This window comes from Mus pahari, chromosome 8 (genome assembly GCF_900095145.1).
Source record: "Mus pahari chromosome 8, PAHARI_EIJ_v1.1, whole genome shotgun sequence".
In the NCBI taxonomy this organism is placed as follows: domain Eukaryota; kingdom Metazoa; phylum Chordata; class Mammalia; order Rodentia; family Muridae; genus Mus; species Mus pahari.
The window spans coordinates 59,630,916-59,654,212 of NC_034597.1; the positions used below are offsets into that span (position 1 = coordinate 59,630,916).

The window sequence follows — 23,297 nt, forward strand, 5'->3', positions numbered from 1 at the left end:
GGAGCAAGGAACTATATATGAGAAAGAACATTCAGTACTTGTCTTTCTGAGACTGGAATCCCTCACTTAATGTAAAGAAGCCCAAGAATGTCATGAATTCATTGTTTTTAATAGCTGAGTAGTACTCCATTGTGTAAATGTACCACATTTTCTGTATCCATTCCTCTATTGAGGGACATGTGTGTTCTTTCCAGCTTCTGGCTATTATAAATAAGGCTGCTATGAACATAGTCTTAATGTTTTCATCAACTCTGTCGTCAAACATGCCTTTATAGAGGACTTTTTATTAGTTCCTTGGTCTTTGAGAATTTTCTACAATGTGTTTTGATCATATTTATTCCCCTACCTCTTCCTGGCTCCAGCCTCTTTCCTACCCACTCAACTTTGACTCTTTAATACAAAAAATTTAGGACCAATTTGTGTTGTCCAAATATTCTTGGATGTGTGGTCTTCCAGTGGAGTATGGTCAACTTTCTGGGGGTAGGGGGTAAATGCTTTTTAGAGAGAATTGACATTCTTTCATACAGGAGCTACCAAATTTCAGTGGGACCTCAACTAGGAATGGGACTTTGTGCCTACCTTCCCTCCATCTTTTGAGATTTTTTTCATGGCTTGAGCTTACACAGGTCTTGCTCATGTTGTCGCAACAGCTTTGAATTCCTATGTGCAGAGGCCTTGATGTGTTCATTTGAAATTTGTTATTATTTATCCATGTGTCTGTGAGTGAATGGCATGTGTGTGTTGGTGTCTGGAGAGGCCAGAAGAAAGTGTGAGGTCCCCTGGGTATGGAGTTACATGTTGTTGTTGTGAGCTATATGGATGCTGGGACACAAATGTTGGCCCTATGGAATAGCAGCATGTGCTCTTAACCACTGAGTCATTTCTCGGTGACCAACCTCAAACATTTTATTAGGAAAACACTAGCAGGTTTGAAAGAGACAGACAAAACTCTACAATTTTTACTATATAATACAATATTTTGAAAGCCCTCCTTAAAATGGCTTTGCTTTTTCCTGATAGGTACTTCATGTACTATAACAGCTCCTCAGATGTGGAGCTATTGATGGTCACAGAATCAAGCACAGCACTAACTGACATCTGTAAGTAAGAGCTGGAATCACATCACGCATGATTCTACCATGACTGAGAAGTAAATGGCACTCTCCTTTCCTCTTTACCATTATCAGAGGAGCTATTCCTCTTGAGCACTCACCAGTTTTAAAGCACTGAATTGACCCAGTTTGTCTTTCTGATCCTGGATCACTTCACTCAGGATAACTTGTTTTAGGTCTATTCCATCACCTGTATATATCTTGCTGTTGTTTTTCTTTACAGCTAATAATCCATTTTTCATATACATCATATCTTTTAAAAACCACTCATCTGTTGATGACATCTAGGTTGGTATCATTTCCTAGCTATTATGCATAGAGTGGACATTATCACTGGTATCTCTACAGTAGGATATAAATTTCTTTTGTGTTTATGTCTAAGAGTTGTATAGTTGGTGCAATTGCCTGAACAAGACTACATGAGATCAAGCCAGCCACAATTTCTGCACAGAGGCAGTAAATGATCTTCAGTAAATGATCCCTGCCCTTCATTAAGGAGCTATTAACAATTTATACCTGCTGGAGATGATGGCATTGATCTTCTTTGAGTGTGTGGCAGATGGTAGGTTTCATGATCTGGTGTTTGTTCCTACATCCTGACAATTATGAGCATGGGGAGGAGGGTGGTGAGGTTTGGCGGGAATAATAATGAAGTTATAAGGAAGAAGTGGTGGAGTGGATGCCAGGAGAGTTGGAGGTAGAAATAGGGTGTACCTGATATAATTTCGCTACTTCCACATCTTGAAATCTTAAAGAATAAAAAATAGGGTGCCATACCCAAATATTTATGAAGTTTTATAACATCATACTAAGGACATGGTGGGACCTTATTCAATGTTATTGGAGGGATGAGTAAAGGTTTGCATAAATCAAAGGCAATAAGATTTTGTGAGCACGGTGTTCCAAGGAAGACAGGAGGGGGTCACATGTAAGGGTGTGGCACTGCTCTCACTCATTTCTTATGTCTGGCCTCCCTTTGTATGATTACATTTGAATAAAATGCTCTGTTAAAAACAAGCTGGAAACTTTCAACAGTAAAGATCCAGATGTATTGAAGCAGAGTTCAAGAGTGGTTGTTAATTTAAGTTGTCTGACATCATGGAAGATGACTACAAACACCTGGCTTATTAATATGTACTTTCTGGACCTTCTTTAGTTCAGTGAGTGAGCTTAAACAAACATAGGTCAACTTTGGTATTTCCCTTTCCCTTGTCAGCGTAGCTTACTACTACACTACAAGTTGACACTACAAGCAACTGGGTCATAAAATTCGGCCGATGAAAACCCATGTCATGTTGGTAGCCATATTATGATTCAGAGGAAAACATCTTCTTTTTAAGAAAAGATGCACGGGCAGGAGAGATGCCTCAGTGTTTAAGAGCACTGACTGCTCTTCCAGAGGTCCTGAGTTCAATTTCCAGCAATTACCCACATGGGTGTTCATAACCATCTGCAATAAAATCCAATGCCCTCTTCTGGTGTGTCTGATGACAGTGACAGTGTACTCACATACATAAATTAAATAAATATAGAAAAAAGAACAAGAAAGAAAAGATGCACAAGGGACAGCCTTGTGTTTCCTGCTTCTACCGTGCTGGGAGGTGAGCTTGGGGCATGTTGGAAATGTCAGGAGGCAAGGAGAGACAGCATTGGTCCTTGGTGGTAGCATTGTCCTAATAGTTTCCATCTCCTTTAGTTTCTCTTTTGTGCCTGTACAGCCTTTATCACCCTAGGGGCACATGGACTACAATTACAGAATTTGTAATAAAGAGCGCTGAGTTAAAATCAAGGTCCATAGTGGGATAATCAACTGTCAAGGTACAATTTTGACTTGCCTTTTTAGTTCCACACTTGGTTCCATTGGCCACCATGTCTACTCCTTGACTAAGGTCTTCAGGATCAAATAATTTACATGTCAGGAAAGATATTGTAAGTCCCTTCCAGGGCAAATCACCTGATCCACCTTCACAGAACAACTTCCCACACATGGCATCTCTACAAAGAACAACAACAACAACAACAACAAATTACAAACTTTATCCCAGGATTCAAATTTCAGTTTTACACAAATGCAAACCAGCGTTGGTTATTTAATAAGTAATATCTCCCTTATAGTGTACCTTATAGTTGTACCAATGCAATGTCTTTATTCTGCATTAATAGGCAACTCAGATGTATATGTTGTTTCTCAAGTAGAGATTCCTTTATAATTAATTTTTGCCAATTGGCTAAGTTATGACTAGTGAGGAGAGAGCAGAATCTTAAACCTAAATTCTAGATGGTGAACTTGAATAAGGGAGCATGCCCCACTTATGGGCACATTTTTTTCCCATCAGTTTTGATGATGAAATGTATACTGGTTAGTTTTTATCAACTTGACTCAAACTGGAGTCACCTGGGAAGAAAGAACCTTAAATGAGGAGCTCACCCCTCAGGCTGGCTTGTGGGCATGTTTGTGTGGTAGTTTCTTTATTAATTATTGCTGCAAGAAAGCCCGGCTTCACTTCCCTGGGTAGGTAGTACTGGGTGGGGTGTGTAAGAAAGCAAGATGAGTAAACCATGGGGAGTGAGACAGTAATTAGAACTCCCCAGAGCCTTGGCATCAGTTCCTGCCTTCAGTTCCTGCCTTGGCTTCCCTCAATGATAGACTGTAACATGGAAGTATAAGTCACTCAAATCCTTTCTTCCAAAAGTTGCTTTTGGTCAGAGTGCTTCATCACAGAAGCAGAAAGCAAGTTAGAGTTGAATGTGATGGATGGAGCTGGCGAAGCCATCACTGACTGAAAGAAGTCCCTGGGGATGGAGTTAGAAGATGCTCATAGGGCAGATCCTTGACCTTGCAAAGGTGCCTAGTCAGTCATTTTTTTATTATTATTATTATTTTTCTTCCTTCAGATAAGTTCTAAAAGTTAAATGCCTCAATTTTCCACAAGTGGTCAGCACAAAGCCAGAGGACTCTTGAGATTTCAAAGCATTAAGTATGGCACTCAGAGCTCTCCCTCTGAACCTGCAGATTAAGCTGCTCAACACACAGGGAAGCCATCGGCTGACCAGCACAAAATGTAAGGAAATCCAAAGCCAATCATGTCATAGTCAATTGCTTTATGTGACATTCAGAGGAAGCCTGTGAACATGTAGTCTAGAAGGGAGAGAATGAGACTGTGCTGCTATTACTCACAGTTAGAGAAGAGATGGGTGCTAAATTAGGAAGACACAGCTATTCCCCACTCTGCTGGGTGCTGTTCAAAAATCAGACAATGATTCATGACTAAACTGTAAGGATGGTCATGGACATAGAAAATGTGGAGATGAACGCCTACCACAGACAATGGCTACTTGGTGACTAGGTGGTGTCTGAAGGGGGACAAAATGTCTGAGCATCATGTTACACTCATTATCAGCTGTATACACAGTAATACAGGCTAATACAATACTCATAGGCTACAGAGGAGGGATGGACCAGCCCTACTACCTCCCACCCTCCCCCCATTTATTGCTTTGATCAACCCTGTGTATTTCCTTTTCCATAACTGATTTGTTCACACACTAATATATGAAAATAAAATGAACAAATAAAGTAACATATTTAAGCCAAATTTTAAAGGTTGTCTTAAGTTTGCAGAATAAAAAAATGTATACAAAACTCAAGTTCATCTGGTATGGTTTTTATCCTCTTTTCAGATTATCAATACTGAAATTAAAATGAGTTTCTTGGGTGAATTGTTATTCACCTTTCCTGCTATAATCTTTCTCATGCAAATGTCATGACAAATTTAAATACAAATATATATGTTCTGCAGTGGTTGTTTTCTGTGTAGATAAATATTTTTACCCAGAAACTCATAATGAAAAGCACATGCTTGAAAAAGTACCTAAAGTGCATCCAATTTCTTTTCAATTTTTTTCTAGTCACATTTATTATGTATGTAGTACTTTTTTTTGTCTGCATGTATGTATGTGTACCAACTGCATGCGAGGTGCCTGACAGAAGTCATAAGAGGGTTTCAGTTCCCCTGGAATTGTAGCTACAGGTGTTTGGAAGCCTCCATGTGGAGGCTGGGAATTGAACCCAGGTCTTCTGTGATAGCAGCTAGTCCTCTTAACCTCTGAACTATCTATCTAGGTTAGAAGTCACTTTCTCTTGAATTAGAATAAGACAGCATATGTGGGAGAAAATGTATGACTGTCCCGGTGGGGATTGTGGAGAGAAGTTTTAAACAATACAGCCACTTACTTCGCTTTGCAAGGCATGTGTGTGCCATTCTCCACATGACAGTATCCATACTTTGTCCCACCTTCATTCTGCTTGTAACATGATGTATTTGCAACCTTGGTTCCTGGGATCAGGCACAGATGAAAGTGGCATATTTGAAGATAAATAGATAAGAAATGTAATACTATGAAGTATTAACAAAACAAAGTTAGAATTAGAAGTACAGATTGAATATCCCTTGTCCAAATTCAGTGAACCCGGGTTACAAATCTTTTTATACTTTGAGGTATTTTCAAATAAACCTTGTGATAGCTACAGAATACGGGTCAAGCCCAAACATAAAGTTCATTTAGTGTTTCACGCATACTTTAAATGCTTAAACACATAACTGCTGGTCATTACGGCCTACACCATAACACTATAATTCATAGGATTGATGAGTCATTTAAATTATATATATATAAAATCACTGAGAACCAGGCCTATTCAGTAGTATGTAGGTGATAACTACTAGCCATTCTTACTGCATCTCAGATTATCAATAAGGAAGTGGAGATTCACTCCAAGTTACACAGGAAGATACAGAAGCCAGTTTCACTCACTTCTTCCCAAGTTGAACCCTCAAACCCTGACTCTAAGCTGCCCCGCTCAATGATAAATAACTCTTATACACTGGCAAACATTAGATAAACCTTTGATAGATAATTAACAGAAGTATAAAAGCAAAAATTTGTAAAGAGTATGTTTTTGTTTTCAAGAAAAATATATAATATTGTTTTATAAACTTGCATAATTTTTAATGAATTTCATGTTTTGATAGTCAAGATGATAAAAAATATTTGTGATTATATTTTCTGGATCATTTGGATTTAGGAACAAATTAATTCCTTGTTACAACAAAACAGATATATACTGAAAGCAAATAACTTCATGTATAAGCAAAGGTAACATTATAATCAAAATCCCTAACTTCTGAGCTACTGATTCTAATACTTTGGAAAGTATCATTCATATGCCCACCATCAAGCACCTTTATTGCTACCTTTCCTCAACCAGAAACATCCTTATACTTTCTCCAGATTTTAAACATCCTACAGTACAAAGAAGCAGGACTGATATTAGATTAATGCACTCTAAATTGTTTGACCCATCTTTATTCTTGGACTTTAAAATTCCTCTTCAATTATTCATTGCCATAGAAAACAGCTTTGGAAGAAAAATTCTCATTGATAAGTATTTCTGAATTCAGTGGCTAGGGTAATAAAAGGGCAAAGCAGTATCTTTGGCTATGTGGCTCCCCTTCTCATCCCTCCTTACAGAATTCTGTCCCATCTTTCTTAATGCCTGCCACAACTCTTTACTGGGTCACAAATGTAGAAGGTTAAAGGTTAATTACTACTCCTTGTAGAGACATGGATTGAAGATGGTTTTAGTCTTTATTAATTGAGCATTTTCATTTATGTATTATTATTAAATATCTGTTTATATCACAATCACATTTTTTGGTACCATGAGTTTTGATTTGCAGAATTATTTTGGGGGCTAAAACTGTGATTTTTATTATGAAATCATGTTATGACCTTTTCCAGATTAATTTAAAATAAATATGATCATTTGTGAATCACAATATTTGGAATTTGAAGACAAATCTGCTTTTCTCATATTTTATGGTGGCTACCTTTGAATGAACAATTTAATGGTCTTTTCCATTGAATGTCTAATAAATATGTTCCATATTAATTCAATAAATAATTTTGACATCAACTAAAGTCAGGCACTGAAAACAAAACTATGGATAAAACATACAAGATCCCTGGATAAAGAGGTAACAAGATTTGGAATAGAGTCAGACAGAAGAAATTAATACCATAACCATCCTTTCATAATCAACCTATTAATCAACATAATCATCCTTGTGTGTTACTAGGTAATAAATAAACAGGGCATGTTGAGCTTCACTCATGTATGTAGAATTTTCTTTCCTTGGATTTCTGCCATCTAAGGAAGCTATGCTACAATAATCTCTTGTGCACTGTGTAAAGGCTGTCTTTGTGTCCAGCACACCTGGGCACCTGTTTCAATGTTTTGTAAACATCTTCTCAATCACTTTCTTATTTAGTTTAATAAAGAGATGAATGATGTGTGGCAAAGGAGAAGACAGGCAAATTTCCAGGCAGAGATAGGAACTCTGAGAAAGAGTCAGAGAGGTTAGCCAGATAGACATGGAGAAAGAAATAGGTGCTGTGACTTAGTGAAAAGTCACTAGCAAGCCACATGGTGAGATAGAGCTAGATGGTCGAGTTTACTTAGACAAGCTAGTTAAGAGTCTGCCAAGCTAAGGACAAGCTTTCATAATTATTAAAAATCCTCCATTTCATTACCTGGGTAGCTGGCAGGCTGAGACTGCCCTGTGGTGAAGCTGGGCTAGGGATACATGAGATTAACCAACAGACCCACTCTTGTTATTGACTTTAGTTTAGAATACCAGCTCCCAGGAAATGTGAACAGCATCACTGAATCTAGAATCCAGCACATCTGGGCACCTCTGGATGGCTCAAAGACAATGCTCCTTGGAATGTATCTTAGTCTATACTTGTTGGGCATAGAAGAGCTTATCTGGGATTAATTAGAAGGTGCTGAGGTGCCTTCCTTTTTAGGTATTTTGTAGATAGCTGATTATTTTTATTTCTGTCCCCATTTTTTATTGAATATATTTTTCAGGCATTATGAGAGGTTTCAGTCATGCAATGACATTTTTAAAATATTATTATGAGTATGTAGCTTCATTTGTTTTTGAATAAATATTCTCTGTACCATTTAACTAGGAATTTGGGAGCATGGAGCAAGAGGCCACAGAAATTCAATACATTGTAGGGTACACACACCATCCAGCAAATAGAAATGGTGGTTTCTTTTTAAATAATAGGTTTTTTTTTTTTCATTTTGTAGAATTTTGTAACCTTGGACAAATGGCTCACTATTTCCTCCCTATATATTGATAAACATTTATACATTTATAGATTTCCCACAGAAGTGAGCATACTTGTACACTATAAATTTGACTTTCTGATTGAACTTTTGAATACAATTTAAATTTGGGCTTAATCTTTTCAACTATCTTTACATAACACTTCATTTTAAAGCCGGTGTTACGATTTCCTTAGTGTGGCCACTGAACTTTCAGTGAACAGAAGCAACTATGGAAATCTCTCAAGTACCTTCGCTGCTATTCTGTATTCTACAGGTTTTTATTTATTTTTTGCCCATCTGGGCTTATGGCCCATCCACCAACACTAGTGTGACTCCTGTGTGCACAGAGGAATTTGAATTTGAGATAAAAAATGACTTTTGAAAAGTATGTTTTTCAATTGCTCTGTAGTACAGCTTGAGGTCAGGGATGGCGATTCCACCAGAAGTTCTTTTATTGTGGAGAAGAGTTCTCACTATCCTGAGGTTTTTTTTTTTTTTTTTTTTTTTTTTTTTTTTTTTTTTTTTTTTTTGTTATTCTAGATGAATCTGGAAATTGCTCTTTCTAAATCTATGAAGAATTGAATTGGAATTGTGATGGGGATTGCATTGAATCTGTAGATTGCTTTCGGCAAGGTGGCCATTTTGACTATATTAATCCTGCCAATTCATGAGCATGGGAGATCTTTCCATCTTCTGAGATCTTCTTTGATTTCTTTCTTCAGAGACTTGAAGTTCTTATCATACAGATCTTTCACTTCCTTAGTTAGAGTCACACCATATTTTATATTATTTGTGACTATTGTGAAGGGTGTTGTTTCCCTAATTTCTTTTCAGCTTGTTTATCCTTTGTGTAGAAGAAGGGCACTGATTTCTTTGAGTTAATTGTGTATCCAAATTTTGTATCCAGCTACTTTGCTAAAGTTGTTTATCAGGTTTAGGAGTTCTCTGGTGGAATTTTTGGGGTCACTTAAGTAAACTATCATCATCTGCAAATGGTGAAATTTTGATTTCTTCTGTCCCAATTTGTATCCCTTTGATCTCCTTTTGTTCTCTAGTTGCTCTGGTTAGGACTTCAAGCACTATATTGAATAAGTATGGAAAGAGTGAGCAGCCTTGCCTAGTCCCTGATTTTAATGGTTTTGCTTCAAGTTTCTCTCCATTTAGTTTGATGTTGACTACTGGTTTGCTGCATATTGCTTTTATTATGTTTAGGCATGGGCCTTGAATTCCTGATTTTTCTAAGACTTTTATCATGAAAGGGTGTTGGATTTTGTCAAATGCTTTTTCAGCATCTAATGAGATGATCATATGGTTTTTTTTTTCCTTTGAATTTGTTTTTATAGTGGATTACGTTGATGGATTTCCTGGGATTAAACTTACTTGATCATGATGGATGATCCTTTTAATGTGTACTTGGATTCGGTTTGTGAGAATTTTATTGAGTATTTTTGCACCAATATTCATAAGGGAAATTTGTCTGAATTTCTCTTTTTTTTGTTGGGTCTTTGTATGGTTTAGGTATAAGAGTAATTGTGGTGTCATAGAATGAATTGGGTAGAGTACCTTCTGTTTCTATTTTGTAGAATAGTTTGAGGAGTATTGGTATTAGGTCTTCTTTGAAGGTCTGATAGAACTCTGCACTAAACCCATCTCATCCTGTGCTTTTTGGGGGTTGGGAGACTACTAATGACTATTTCTATTTCTTTAGGGAATATGGGACTGTTTATTTGATCCTGATCCTGATTGGCACTTGGGATCTGTCTAGAAAATTGTCCATTTCATTCAGATTTTTCCAGTTTTGTTGAATATAGGATTTTGTAGTAGGATCTGATGATTTTTTTTTTTTTTTTGGATTTCCTCAGTTTCTGTTGTTATGTTTCCCTTTTCATTCCTGATTTTGTTAATTAGGATACTGTCTCTCTGCTCTCTATTTAATCTGGCTAAGGGTTTATCTATTTTGTTGATTTTCTCAAAGAACCAGCTCCTGGTTTGGATGATTCTTTGTATAGTTTTTGTTTGTTTGTTTGTTTCTACTTGGTTAATTTCAGCCCTGAGTTTGATTATTTCTTTCTGTCTACTCCTCTTGGGTGAATTTGCTTCTTTTTGTTCTAGAGCTTTCAGGTGTGCTGTCAAGCTGCTAGTGTATCCTCTCTCCAGTTTCTCTTTGGAGGCACTCAGAGCTATGAGTTTTCCTTGTAGGATTGCTTTCATTATATGACAGTCAGGTAGATCCATGGAATAGAATTAAAGACCCAGAAATGAACCCACACACAGATGGTCACTTGATCTTTGACAAAGGAGCTAAAACCATTCAGTGGAAAAAAGACAGCATTTTCAATAAATGGAGGTGGCTCAACTGGTGGTTAGCATATAGAGGAATGAAAATAGATCTATACTTATCTCCTTGTACAACGTTCAAGTCCAAGTGGATCAAGGACCTCTACAAAAAAACAGGTACACTGAAACTAATAGAACAGATAGTGGGGAAGAGCCTTGAACAAATGGGCACAGGGGAAATTTTCCTGAACAGAATACCAATGGCTTGTGCTGTAAGATCAAGAATCGATAAATTGAACCTCATAAAATTACAAAGCTTCTAAAAGGCAAAGGGCACTGTCAATAAGACAAAAAGGCAACCAACATATTGGGAAAAGATATTTACCAATCCTACATCTGATAGAGGCCAATATATACAATGAACTCAAGAAGTTAGACTCCAGAGAAACAAATAACCCTATTAAAAATGGGGTAGAGAGCTAAGCAAATAATTCTCAACTGAGGAATACCTAATGGATGAGAAGCACCTAAAGAAATGTTTAACATCCTTAATCATCAGGGAAATGCAAGTCAAAACAACCCTGAGATTCCACCTCATACCAGTCAGCATGGCTAAGATAAAAAACTCAGGTGACAGCAGATGCTGCCAAGGATGTCGAGAAAGAGAAACACTCTTCCATTGCTGGTGAGATTTAAAGCTGGTACAACCACTCTGGAAATCAGTTTGGTGGTTCCTCAGAAAATTTGACATAGTACTACCTGAGTACCCAGCTATACCACTCCTGGGCATATACCCAGAAGATGCTCCAACTTGTAATATGAACATATGCTCCACTATGTTCACAGCAGCCTTATTTATAATAGCCAGAAGCTGGAAAGAACCCAGATGCCCCTCAACAGAGGAATGGATACAGAAAATGTGGTACATTTACACAATGGAGTACTACTCAGCTATTAAAAACAATTAATTTATGAAATTCTTAGGCAAATGGATGGATCTAGAGGATATCATCCTGTGTGAGGTAACCCAATCACAAAAGAACACACATGATATGTACTCACTGATAAGTGGATATTAGCCCAGAAGCTAGGAGTATCCAAGATACAATTCTTAAAACATGAAACTCAAGAAGAAAGAATACCAAGTGTGGATACTTTGATCTTTCTTAGAAGGGAGAACAAAATACCCATGGAAGGAGTTACAGAGACAAAGTGTAGAGTAGAGACTGAAGGAAAGACCATCCAGAGACTGACCTACATGGGGATCCATCCCATATACAATCACCAAACCCAGACACTGTTGTGGATGCCAACAAGTGCTTGCTGACAGGAGCCTGATATAGCTGTCTCCTGAGAGGCTCTGCCAGTGTCTGACAAATACAGAAGTGGATGTTCACAGCCATACATTGGACTGAGCATAGGGTCCTCATTGAAGGAGCTAGAGAAAGTACCTAAGGAGCTGAAGGAGTATGCAGCCTCATAGAAGGAACATCAATATTAACTAACCAGTACCCCCAGAGCTCTCAGGGACTAAACCACCAACAAAAGAGTACACATGGTGGGACTCATGGCTTCAGCTGCATATGTAACAGAGAATGGCCTAGTTGAACATTAGCAGATCCACAACACAATCCCTACACTTCAGGCTCCAAGAAGATTATGAAAAAGAGGGCAGAAAAATATAAGAGCCAGAGGACTGAGATGTCTGCTGCAAGATAGTGTCTTCTAGATGTGACCCCATGAAATCTCAACAGTGTCATTGCCTAAACAAGACCTGCATGATGACCACATCATTCAATAAACAATGGAAATAGAAGAATCCACAAGACATCACCCCTAGATGAAAAACATTATAGGATCCAATGGCTGTGGATGGAGGAAGAATCGGTTTCTATCACTCATGAGAACCCTGCTAAGTTATGAAATACCAAGTGGTTAACATGTTTATGTATGAGCAACACTAAATAGACCCAATAGGTTTGTGTGTGGGGGTGTAGGAATAATAGGAGTTGAGAGTGAGAGAGGAATTAGATAAAGGAAGAGGTGGAATTGATGTAAATACAGAGTACTCATGTATAAAACCTCTAATTAAATATGTCAGAGGTACTTGTTTATAATTTTGAGAAGTGACATAGTTTCTAGGAGGAAAGGGGTAGCTTGATTCTTTTGCCAAAGTCAAACCCTGTTACTGGACTGATGTAAACATGGAGAGGAATTTGTCCCTGTGATACTCATTCTCATTGATCTGATTAGTTAAGTGTTGAAACCACCATGGAAACTCACTTCTGGGTATATGAAGGAGGATGTCTCCAGAAATATTTGACTAAGGAGGGAAAGCCCACCTTGAGTCTGGGTGGCATCATTTATGATCTGTAGTCCCAGACTGCATAAGAAAGAAATAGCTTAACTGAGCCTGGGATTCATCTTCTTCTGCTTCCTGATTGGGGATACAATATAACCAACTGCCTCCTTGACTTCCTCTTCCTGAAAGACTTCCTCTGGAACTGGGAGTGGAAATCAACCCTCATTTTGTTAAATTTCTTTCTTTAGGCATTATATCACAGCAGTAAAAGAAGTAACAGATCCAGATCCTTACCTGGGCCCCACATGTCCATGCACTGCTGCTGCAGGGTGGGACATCTGCCCTTCAAGCAGTAACCATGCCCATTTTGGCAAGGGAAGCCATTGACTCTGAATCTGTCAACTGGGCAGTGGCTGGATTTTCCATCGCACACTTCAGGCAGATCACACTCATCTTTTGCTGCTCTGCACACAACCCCAGGCTTTTTAAGCTGCAAGGAAGCAGAGATAGAGAGTATGTGTCACCCTGCCCTTTGCCCCAACACCTTAGATTAACACAAACAAACCGTTTAGTCTTCGGGGCCGTGGCATAATTTTAACGTGATTCATGTTTGCACTACATCCATATCATGTCACTTGTGCTGATATTGGCTAATAGTCTGAGTCTTCAAACAATTAAATTTTGAATTTGCAATACAAACTCTGAAGACACATACAAAAATGTAAGAGGCACATGGGCAATATCTCAGATGGCATGCAGGGAGTTGTATCTCTCCCTTTGTTGAATGCTTCTTTGCCCTGGTTTACAAGATTTAAGCCTGTAACTTCAGGATTCTCTAGTGAAGTGAAAGGGAGACAAATCTGCAAGCAGCAGATCCGCATACCTCAAGACTTTCCCAGGCATCGAATTTCCTCAGTTCTTTTCATCAAAGTGTAGGGCATTTCTTGTCACCTCTTGTTATGGAATGTTGTGTTGTGAAAAAAGAAATTGCCCAGTACTGTCTTACTATATGAATTCTGTTGCAACAGTACCATGAGTTTTGCCCTTACTTCCTTAGAAAAATCTTGATAAAACAAACTCCTCTTCCACTTCAGCAAATCAAAGGAGGACCATCCTTTGCTAGCTGTGTGAGTAGACACAGACTAAATGTACCAAACAACTTCCACTGTTTTAATACTGGTTACAGGATCGGACCAAAACTGCAGCCAGAATTAACCAATCCCCCAAACATAATTCTCACAGCTCCACCAGCTTGGTTCTCTCAAAACTAACCACGCAGAGTCCCTCCCATCCTCTCTTATCATTTAGACATGTTTTCTTTTGGTGCCTAAGTCTAAATCTAAAATCAAATCATTCCATTTCCTAGTAAACAAAAATGCTTTCATGTAAAGTGTCCTCTGATCCCTCCAGTATAGATTTCTGGACTATGATTAAAGAAGGGAGGAGAAGCTCCAGTCTATTTAAAATACTTTTCTAACAGACCTATCAATAGATGCAGGTATCATACGATGTGGTCTAGGGAGGCCCTGCAGTATGAGAAGCAGCATAAAGAGAAACTTCCAATGAGCCAGCCATGTTTGCTCATGCCAGTTTGTCTATTAAATAGTGACCACATTTTTAATTTCTCAAAGATTATACTGTATGAATGTAATGTAAACAATGTGACATTTTGTGACATTTTGGTGTGTGTGTGTGTGTGTGTGTGTGTGTGTGTGTGTGTGTGTGTATAACTCTATAGTGAAACAATTATTATGGTCAACAAATTAGCATCGATCTCATACAGTTAGTTACCTTTGTTTGGATGTGTGAGGATGTTTATAGTGAGAACATCTGAAATCCACTCTCAGGAAACTTCCACTACAGTATCCAGTACTTTTACATGCATGTGGGCACTGTGTACCTGCTGCACACTAGACCTCCAGTTCCATTAATCCCATATAACCGCTTGTTGCTACCCCTTAGCCAACGGCTCCTCATTTTCAACCACTGATAACTGTGACTTTATATCTGCACAGTCAACTCTTTTGTAAAATGGAGTCTGATATATTCCAGGCTGGCCTTGAACCTTTACATAGCCAGTGATAATTTTGAACTTCCGATTCCCTTACCTCCACCTCCTGAATGCTGAGCTTAAAGGCATGAGCCACCATAGCTGGTTTATTGTAGAACAAGCACTTTGCCAGTCAAATCACATGCCCAGCCCTAATGTCAACAATTTTAGAGTCTGTATCAACAAGAGATCATGCAGCATTTGTCTCACGGACTCTCTTTTCTTTCACTTGGTATAAAGTTCTCATGGGTTATCCTGGCTGTCACTAATAGGAGACACTCTATGTTTCGCAATTTCTGCCCTGAGACACCAGTTACTCAAAAGAAAATGAGATAATATCTTATTTACATTATTGGATATCTGGCTGAATTCGTAAATACCTTGGGAGTGATTGAGTCTTTATTTTCAAGGAAGAAAAACAGTGCCCTGCCTGATTTACTTAATGTAATCACTGAAACATTAGTATAGAAAAATAATCATAATTATAAAAAACAAAATATCTGAATCTTACTTGGCATTTCTCACAGCATTCCCCTAGGGCACACTGGAAACCTGCTTTAATTTTACAGGTCCTCGCATCACAGCATTTGTTGGTACATTCCTAGGAAATATCAGCCATGGATGAAAGCAGATATTATACTAGTAAAATTCAGATTATAGATTATTTTCACATATACCTATTATTTTGTATCATTTAAAATTCTCCTTCATGGTTTTCAGCCCCATGGGAGGAAGAACAATATCAACCAAGCCGACCTCCTTGAGCTCCCAGGGACTAAACCACCAACCAAAGAGAACACATGGAGCAACCCATGGCTCCAGTCACATATGTAGCAGAGAATGGCCTTTTGGGGCATCAATGAGAGGAGAGGCCCTTGGTCCTGTGAAGGCTTGATGCCCTAGTATAGGGGAATTCCAGGCTGGGGAAGCAGGAGTAGGTATGTGGGTGGGGGAACACCCTCATAGAAACAGGGGGAGGGGTGGGCTAGGGGTTTTTTGGAGGGGAAACTAGGAAAGCGGATAACATTTGAAAGGTAAATAAAGAAATATGCAATAAAGCATATTCCTCTTCAGTACAATAAGGATGAACCAAGACATTATTAGAAAGTCTGAGCAGCTGGTGGCTTGTTTTTTTCTGACTTGTTTTTACATATATTTTAACAAACATATTCTTACTATTCTTTTAAACAAATATATTTCCCTCAAGTCCTTCATATAAATATTAATGAGTTCTTTTCCTTGATAAAATATGAAGAGAAACAAAAGGAAAAGGATGATTTTCAGAAAAATCCAGTTTAATTAAACCCAACTCATTGGTTATGCTTCTCTCTAATCTTCGATTCAATTCCATCCTTAACATAGATACTGAATATTATTAAATTAGTCTTTGACACGCATGCTTTGACCATTAATTCAATTCTAGTACATATCCCAAAATAACCACTAACGTGGTCCAACACGTTTGTCAGGGACATCATATCTCCATGTCAAATAGTTGGACTCCCATGATTTGGTGTTTTTGAGAGATCCAAACTCCAAACCCTTTCTCGGAGATGCTCGAGAACCAGGACCTCAGGCAACCTCCATTGCACCCATCAAGATTCCTACTGAAAAGCAAGACTGCAACAGTTGCAATATTTTTAAAGCTAAAACTACTCCCCTTCATTTAAATATAAACACCATCAGGGAAAGATCACCCCTGAAGGTAGAATGAATAAATCTTTAATCTTATTCTGAAGTCACCGAAGAAATCATGCATCACTACTGATAAATGCAATAATGCAGTTAGGGAAGGACCCTACTTAGAATTTTGGCTGGCCCATGAAGAGGATGAGATCTGAACAGGGATTGTGATGCCAACAACTTCTGAATCTTAACAGATGTGAGATATGTGATGCAGCAATCCATTCTGCAAGTGCGTGTGAAAGTCATTAAATAAGACCTTGGTCTATGTCTTGAATCTTGCTCTCAGATCTACCAGCCTTGGAAAGCAAATGACTCACTCTGTCTAAATAGTACCATATTGCTATCCCTAAAGTGATGTTCAATGGCATACAGTCACCTGAGCTACCTGAAGAATTTCAAAAAGAATGCTAGGGATGAAGAAACAAAGTTCATATTGGTGAGGGATGCAAAGGATGGAAAGGGATCTAGTGAGGAGGATTAAGAAATATTAATCTCTGCACACCCCATATAATTAGCCTGAAAAATACCCACCTATCCAAAAACCCCAAGATGTTCAGTTTTATGGTGGTCCACATAATCTTATTGCCAAATGAAGTAGATTATTTTAAAAGGCTAGCAGTACCTTGGGTGAGCCACAGTCACAGTCCTCGTTCATTTCCAACAACTGGTTCCCACAGACTGGGGTGGATATGATATCTGACGGCAATGGGCTATTAAAGAGGCAATGTGATAATTTTTCTTCAAGAAACTTTTCGTAATTGACACGACTGCACGAGCTGAAGTCTGTAGGCATATGGAACCTGTGCAGATAGAGAAGGAGAAAAACCAGTGCAGTCACGCTTTCCATATGGGAAGTAATGGCTAATATCAGCTACAAGGATAGTTACAAATTACCTCAAAGGTCAAATCCAACACACCAGGTGCTAAATGTGAGAACATCTATATTTCTAGACTTGCCCTCCTATGTGAACATAAACATCTCAGCTTAGTGGGAAAACAGTTCTCAAACTGTAGCATGCTGGTCTTTCAATAAGAACAAAAATGTGCCTTGACCTGCCTATGTCATACTCTCATTCCTAGATTATTTTGGAATAACTGAATCATATTTATGCATATATCTAAGAACTCGTATTCCCTTAGATAAGTATCAGTTGTCATTTTATTCATCTTCTTAATGAATGTGAGGGTGAAACATGCAGTAATACCTGGGAGAGATGACAACTGTGCAACTGGAGGAAAATTAGATCCTTTTTGTGGAAGGAGCATGAAAAAAAAACCTAGTAGTGTGCAGAAAGGTAAGAATAGAAAAGAGGAAGTGTGTGTGTGTGTGTGTGTGTGTGCATGTGTGTGTGTGTGCATGTGTGTGTGCATGTGTGTGTGCATGTGTGTGTGCATGTGTGTGTGCATGTGTGTATGTGCATGTGTACGTGTGCGCGCATGTGTGCATACGTGTGTGTGCATACGTGTGTGCATACGTGTGTGTGTATACGTGTGTGCATATGTGTGTGTGCATGTGTGCATATGTGTGTATGCATGTGTGCATATGTGTGTGTGCATGTGAGTGTGCATGTGTGCATGTGTGTGCGTGTGTGTATGTGTGCATGTGTGTGTGCATGTGTGTGTGCATGTATGTGTATGCATGTGTGCGTGTGTGCGTGTGTGTGCGCGTGTGTGTGTGTGAGTGTGTGTGCATGTGCATATGTGTGTGTGCATGTGTGTGTGCATGTGTGTGTGCATGTGTGTGCATGTGTGTGCATGTGTGTGTGTATGTGCATGTGTGTGTATGTGCATGTGTGTGTGTGTGTGTGCGTGTGTGTGTGCATGTGTGTGTGTGTGTGTGTGTGTGCATATGTGTGTGTGTGGGGAGAGAGAGAGAGAGAAGACTACCTGAAAATTTTTTTCAGTAAGACAGAGATATAAATATCTTTTCCATTTTCTTTCCCGTGAGAACTTTCTTCTCTTTCCCCTTTTATTGAAAATAGATTTTTCCCTCACATAATATATCCTGATTATGATTTTCCCTCCCTTTATTTCTCCCAATTCTTCCCTTCCTATCCAGAAAAGAATTGCCTTCTAAGAGATAATTCTAAATATGTAACAAAATAAAATATAATATTATAAAACAAAAACTATCACATCAAATTTGGACAAGACAAACTAACAGGAAGAAAAGAGACCAAGAAAGGGCACAAGAGTCAGAGACCCACTTGTCTGAACATGAACGTGCCGGGCCCATGCAGGCCCTGTGCGTGCTGCCTTGGTCTCTGTGAGTTCATGGGGGCTTTGCTCATGTCCACTCAGTGGCCTGGTTTTCTTGGTGTTCGCTATCCCCTCTGACTCTAACACCTTTTGCACCTCATCCTCCACTGATTTCTCTGAGAGGAGGAACTGGATCTCACTGAGGGCTAGTTGTTCCAAATTTCTCGCTCTGTGTCTGGCATTAAGTCTCTTTATATGCTCTCCTCTGGTGGTGCAAAAGGAAGCATCTCTGATGCTGGCTGATCATGTTTGTCTCTCTGGATCTGGGTTACCTCACTCAGGATGCTTTTTTTTTTCCTAGTTCCATCCATTTGCCCGCACATTTCATGATGTCAGTTTTTACTTTGTTTTTACTTTGTTTTACTTTTTTTGGTTTGTTTGTTTTTTTAACAGCTTCATTGTGTAAATGTACCATATTTTCTCTATTCATTCTTCTGATGAGGGACATCATTAGATTTTTCTTCAAAAAAACTCTTTCTCTATAATCACCCACTCTGAGTTTATGGAAAATTGGACAAAAATCTAAGCATGTTTTGGCACCATACACCACATAGATAACATACACACACAAAATGACAAGCTGCCCTAACCTCAAAGAGAGAATGTATGTCTAGTATGACACATTTCTTTTTAATTACATATTGGGGCTGGAGAGATGACTCAGCAGTTAAACTCATCCACTGGCTGTTCCTCCTGAGTATCCTGGTTTGACTGCAAATGCCCATATGTCAGCTCTACAATTGTCTGTAACTCCGGTATTAGGAGATATGAAGCCCACTTCTGGCCTCCAAGGACACCATATGCAAGTGGTACACAGACATCTGCCTAGGCCTCTACAGTATTCTTATAGAACTGTCACCAAGGCTGTGGGAACTGTGTTTGAGTCCAGAGCTGAGAGGCTCTTTGAGCTGTGTGTTATCCTAGCAGCACAGCTGGTGTCTTTGTGGACCCACTTCTTCACGGTGGCTTCTGAAAACCTGGGTTATCTCCTGATTTCTGAACGTTGTCCCATACAAACCTTTATATAAGTAATACTATATAGCTCATTATTGGGTGCTATATAGATTCAAGTTATAAACATATGAGCTGGTTTATTCTACTAATATTCTTCTAATTCTAAAACATAAAATCTTGAACAAGTTGATGACAGTGACCTTGAGGACATGACCAACCACAGTCCTAGGGACACACAGCTTATCCCCAACACCCTCACCTTAGTGACTGCTCCATTACACAGACTTCAGATGGACACTTGCAACTCAAGTAGTCATGAATCATGCCAAGATTGTGGCCCATTTCATGAGCCATTGTTCCTGCAACTCGAAGATGGTAGTTACTGTGGTCCTAGGGATAATAACGGGGAAAATGTCATGTACTTGTCCTGGAGACATATTCTTCCTGGTGCCCAGTTCAGTTGACAGTTGACAATCTCTCTCTCTCTCTCTCTCTGACACACACACACACAAATAGGAGGAAACACAAGTAAGGAAATAAATTTATCATCTAAACAGTAATACTAAAATGTCAGTGTAACTGTTTCAACATGAGGCAAAGTGGACTCCCAAATAATCAGTATTTCAGGGATGAATTTCAGGGATGAAGGTTTGTGAGGATGAGGAGATAATAAAGGGATCAGTTCTTCAGAGAGACAACGATTATACTTATTGAGACACCTAACAACAGAGCTTCAAAACCCATTTAACAAAAACATTGAGTTGAAAGATAATAATGAGCAAACTGGCAACTATGGTAATATATTTCAATGCCTACTTTCCTTTAAGGCTCAACAGACCCAAACAGTGCTATAGATTACCATGATACTACTGACAATTATAGATTACTAACAGAAGACAATGCTGTGTCAGTTTATATGGAGCCACTAACTAAAGACCAACATCAAAAAAATCAAAGTTGTACAGAGTTTAGTCCAATGCATAAAAGTCATTGAAAGCATTACATAACACCTACAAATAATATATGAGTTAAAGGCCAAAAGAAAAATTATGAAGTATTTAAGGGTAAAAGATTCATCTGCTCAATGCATTGGTGCAGCTAAAATGGTATATAGTGAGGCATTGATTGTGTTAAAGAAGAACAAATTTAATATGGTATAAATAGAAAAGAATTATTAATACAAAAGCAAAAGTCAAGCTTAGAGGAAAAAACATTGAAAGCATTGATGATCTTTATAAAAATAAAGGAAATTGATAAACACTAATGGAATCTGAGCACGACAAACAAAATCAGTATACACAATGTCATAGATAGATAGGCTTATAAGTTAATGATATGGTAACAATTGTGGTAGATATTGTCAATTTTGCTCACTGAAATATGTGGACATTCTTTTTTCAGAAAGATGAAACTACCAAGGTTACTCAAGTAAAGATAATCTGAACAGTCCAAATAAACCAGTGAATCAATAAAATTTGACTTCAGAATGCTTTCCAAAGGAAAAGTACAGAGGCACACAGTTTTACTGGTCAATTTTGTTAAACATTTGGGAGAAATAGTAGCAATTCTATTCCAATGTAGAAGATCAGAGTGGGGAATATGTCACAACTCTCTGAATGTGGCCAACTTTCTTGTAACAACAAAACCTTTAAAAATGATGTTACACAAAAATAAAGCTACAGACAGATACTGCCCTTGCGTCTAGAGGCAGAGATGCTGAAGCTGCATTACCAGTGTAGATCAAGACAATAGTTTATGAATACATTGGATTTATACCAGAATGCAATTTTAGGCCAATATTTGCTATTCAGTTATTGCATTGACTCAGAAACAGACAGTAGATAGCACCTTCTCTATAGATGGGGTAGAAGAATTTGGGAGATGCATAGAACCAGCGTTTGATCTTCAAACAGACCTGAACAACTCCAACTGAGTGGTAAGGAGAACACATTGAAGACATGAAGGCTAGACCCACTGTTGACCCAGAAAAGTCTGTTGACCTGTACGGAAGGAAGGAACAGAAAGAAAAGTGAGAAATCTAACTTTTTAAAAATTAACAATTCCTTTAGAACTCTAAACAAAGAGAAAGTTAAGTTTCCAGTGATCACTTAAGAATTCATTCTGGTTTTGAAATAGTGAAATCATTCAATGTTTACCATGTGTTCATGATTTTTTAGTTTTCATTTTAAATTTACCCCTTATCCTTTGTCAAGAAAGGAAACTTTTTGGCCTTTCATCCTAACAAATGCTCCCCTGCAAATAATTGTTTAGTTTTAAGCTAAATGTTATGTTTTCTCAAATTTGTATCTTTCCCATACTTTATTTTGAGCCCTTATTCTTACGTTCTTTTTATAATGTTTTTGTTGGAATAATATTTTAAACCTATTTATGTTATTAAGTATTTTGTACCAAATAGAAACAAATTTGGATCCATTACATTTATTTGCTAATGGATTTTAGTGACTTTAATTTTGCTTTTGGAGTTTATTTTTAATTAGCAATGGTGGCAGTGCCTTTCTTAGCCAATGTTCTGTTGCTATCTGCACGAGGCTTTGAGACTTGTTGTTCACTTACAGAAATTTTAAGCACCTGTCAAAATTTTAATTCCACTAGTTGATTCAACTTGTTTTTTCCCTGCTAAACAACACCAAGGGGGCCAAATATTCTGCCATAAAAACTGAGAAAATTAATAGAATTTTCCCCTCAGTTTCCATTCCCTGTATATTTTGTTATTTTATTTAATCTGATTTTTGCATACTTTTTACTTAGGAAATTATACTTCTGCATTTGGCATATTTAAAGATTTATCGTTTTGGTAACTTATTTTAAAATCATATTATAGATGGTTTAATACTTGATTTCTACCTTTGTATGGTATCAGTTCTCAACATTGATAACATTTATAAAAATAACACCTTCCTCTATTCTGTAATTACCTATTTTGGTTTCTTTTTTCCACAAATAGAGCATATTTGGACATTAATATTCTTATCTGGTTATCCCTGCACAGGCATCTTGTTAATTTGTCTAGTAAATGGTAAGACTCCACACCAAAGTGTGTCTCAATCTAGAAATCACTTTTCCAAGTCAAGGAGTTGTGTCTGCTATTCTCTACAATGTCTTTCAGTGAGTTATCCTTGTAGTGCTCATAGCCTGATGAGCAATTTTAGCTGAGCCCTATAGTATGGAATTTTAATTATGTTCATGAAATCACTGTGGTTAAGAGCATATAACCACTGTGGTTAAGAGTATACATCCATTGTGGTGCTGTGTAAACTTGAGGGTTAAGTCTCAATGATCCAGGTTTCTCCTGAGATTCATGGAATGCTGGTGTGGAAGAATGCAAAAACTTTTAAAAGATCCTAAAATGTTGAAATGGCCATACTAAAGGAAGTCTATGCTAGCCACCTGAAAGATCATATATACAGAAATACAGCCTGGCAGCTCCCTCTCCCTCTCCCTCTCCCTCTCCCT

The 23,297-nt window shown here is 38.1% G+C and overlaps 1 protein-coding gene across 2 annotated transcripts in view; it reads right to left on the reverse strand.

Moving 5' to 3' along the window:
- The window catches only part of Adam28 (ADAM metallopeptidase domain 28), a 55,131-nt gene that overhangs the window by 12,933 nt on the left and 18,901 nt on the right, over positions 1-23,297 (reverse strand). For both annotated transcript variants that reach the window (XM_021203657.1, XM_021203656.1), the window contains exons 10-16: positions 21,739-21,823; positions 20,083-20,213; positions 17,233-17,410; positions 15,436-15,525; positions 13,169-13,364; positions 5,347-5,449; positions 2,948-3,107 (exon numbers count right to left, since the gene is read on the reverse strand). In XM_021203657.1, coding sequence (XP_021059316.1) covers positions 2,948-3,107; positions 5,347-5,449; positions 13,169-13,364; positions 15,436-15,525; positions 17,233-17,410; positions 20,083-20,213; positions 21,739-21,823 — 943 coding nt within the window. The remainder of the gene's footprint in view (positions 1-2,947; positions 3,108-5,346; positions 5,450-13,168; positions 13,365-15,435; positions 15,526-17,232; positions 17,411-20,082; positions 20,214-21,738; positions 21,824-23,297) is intronic.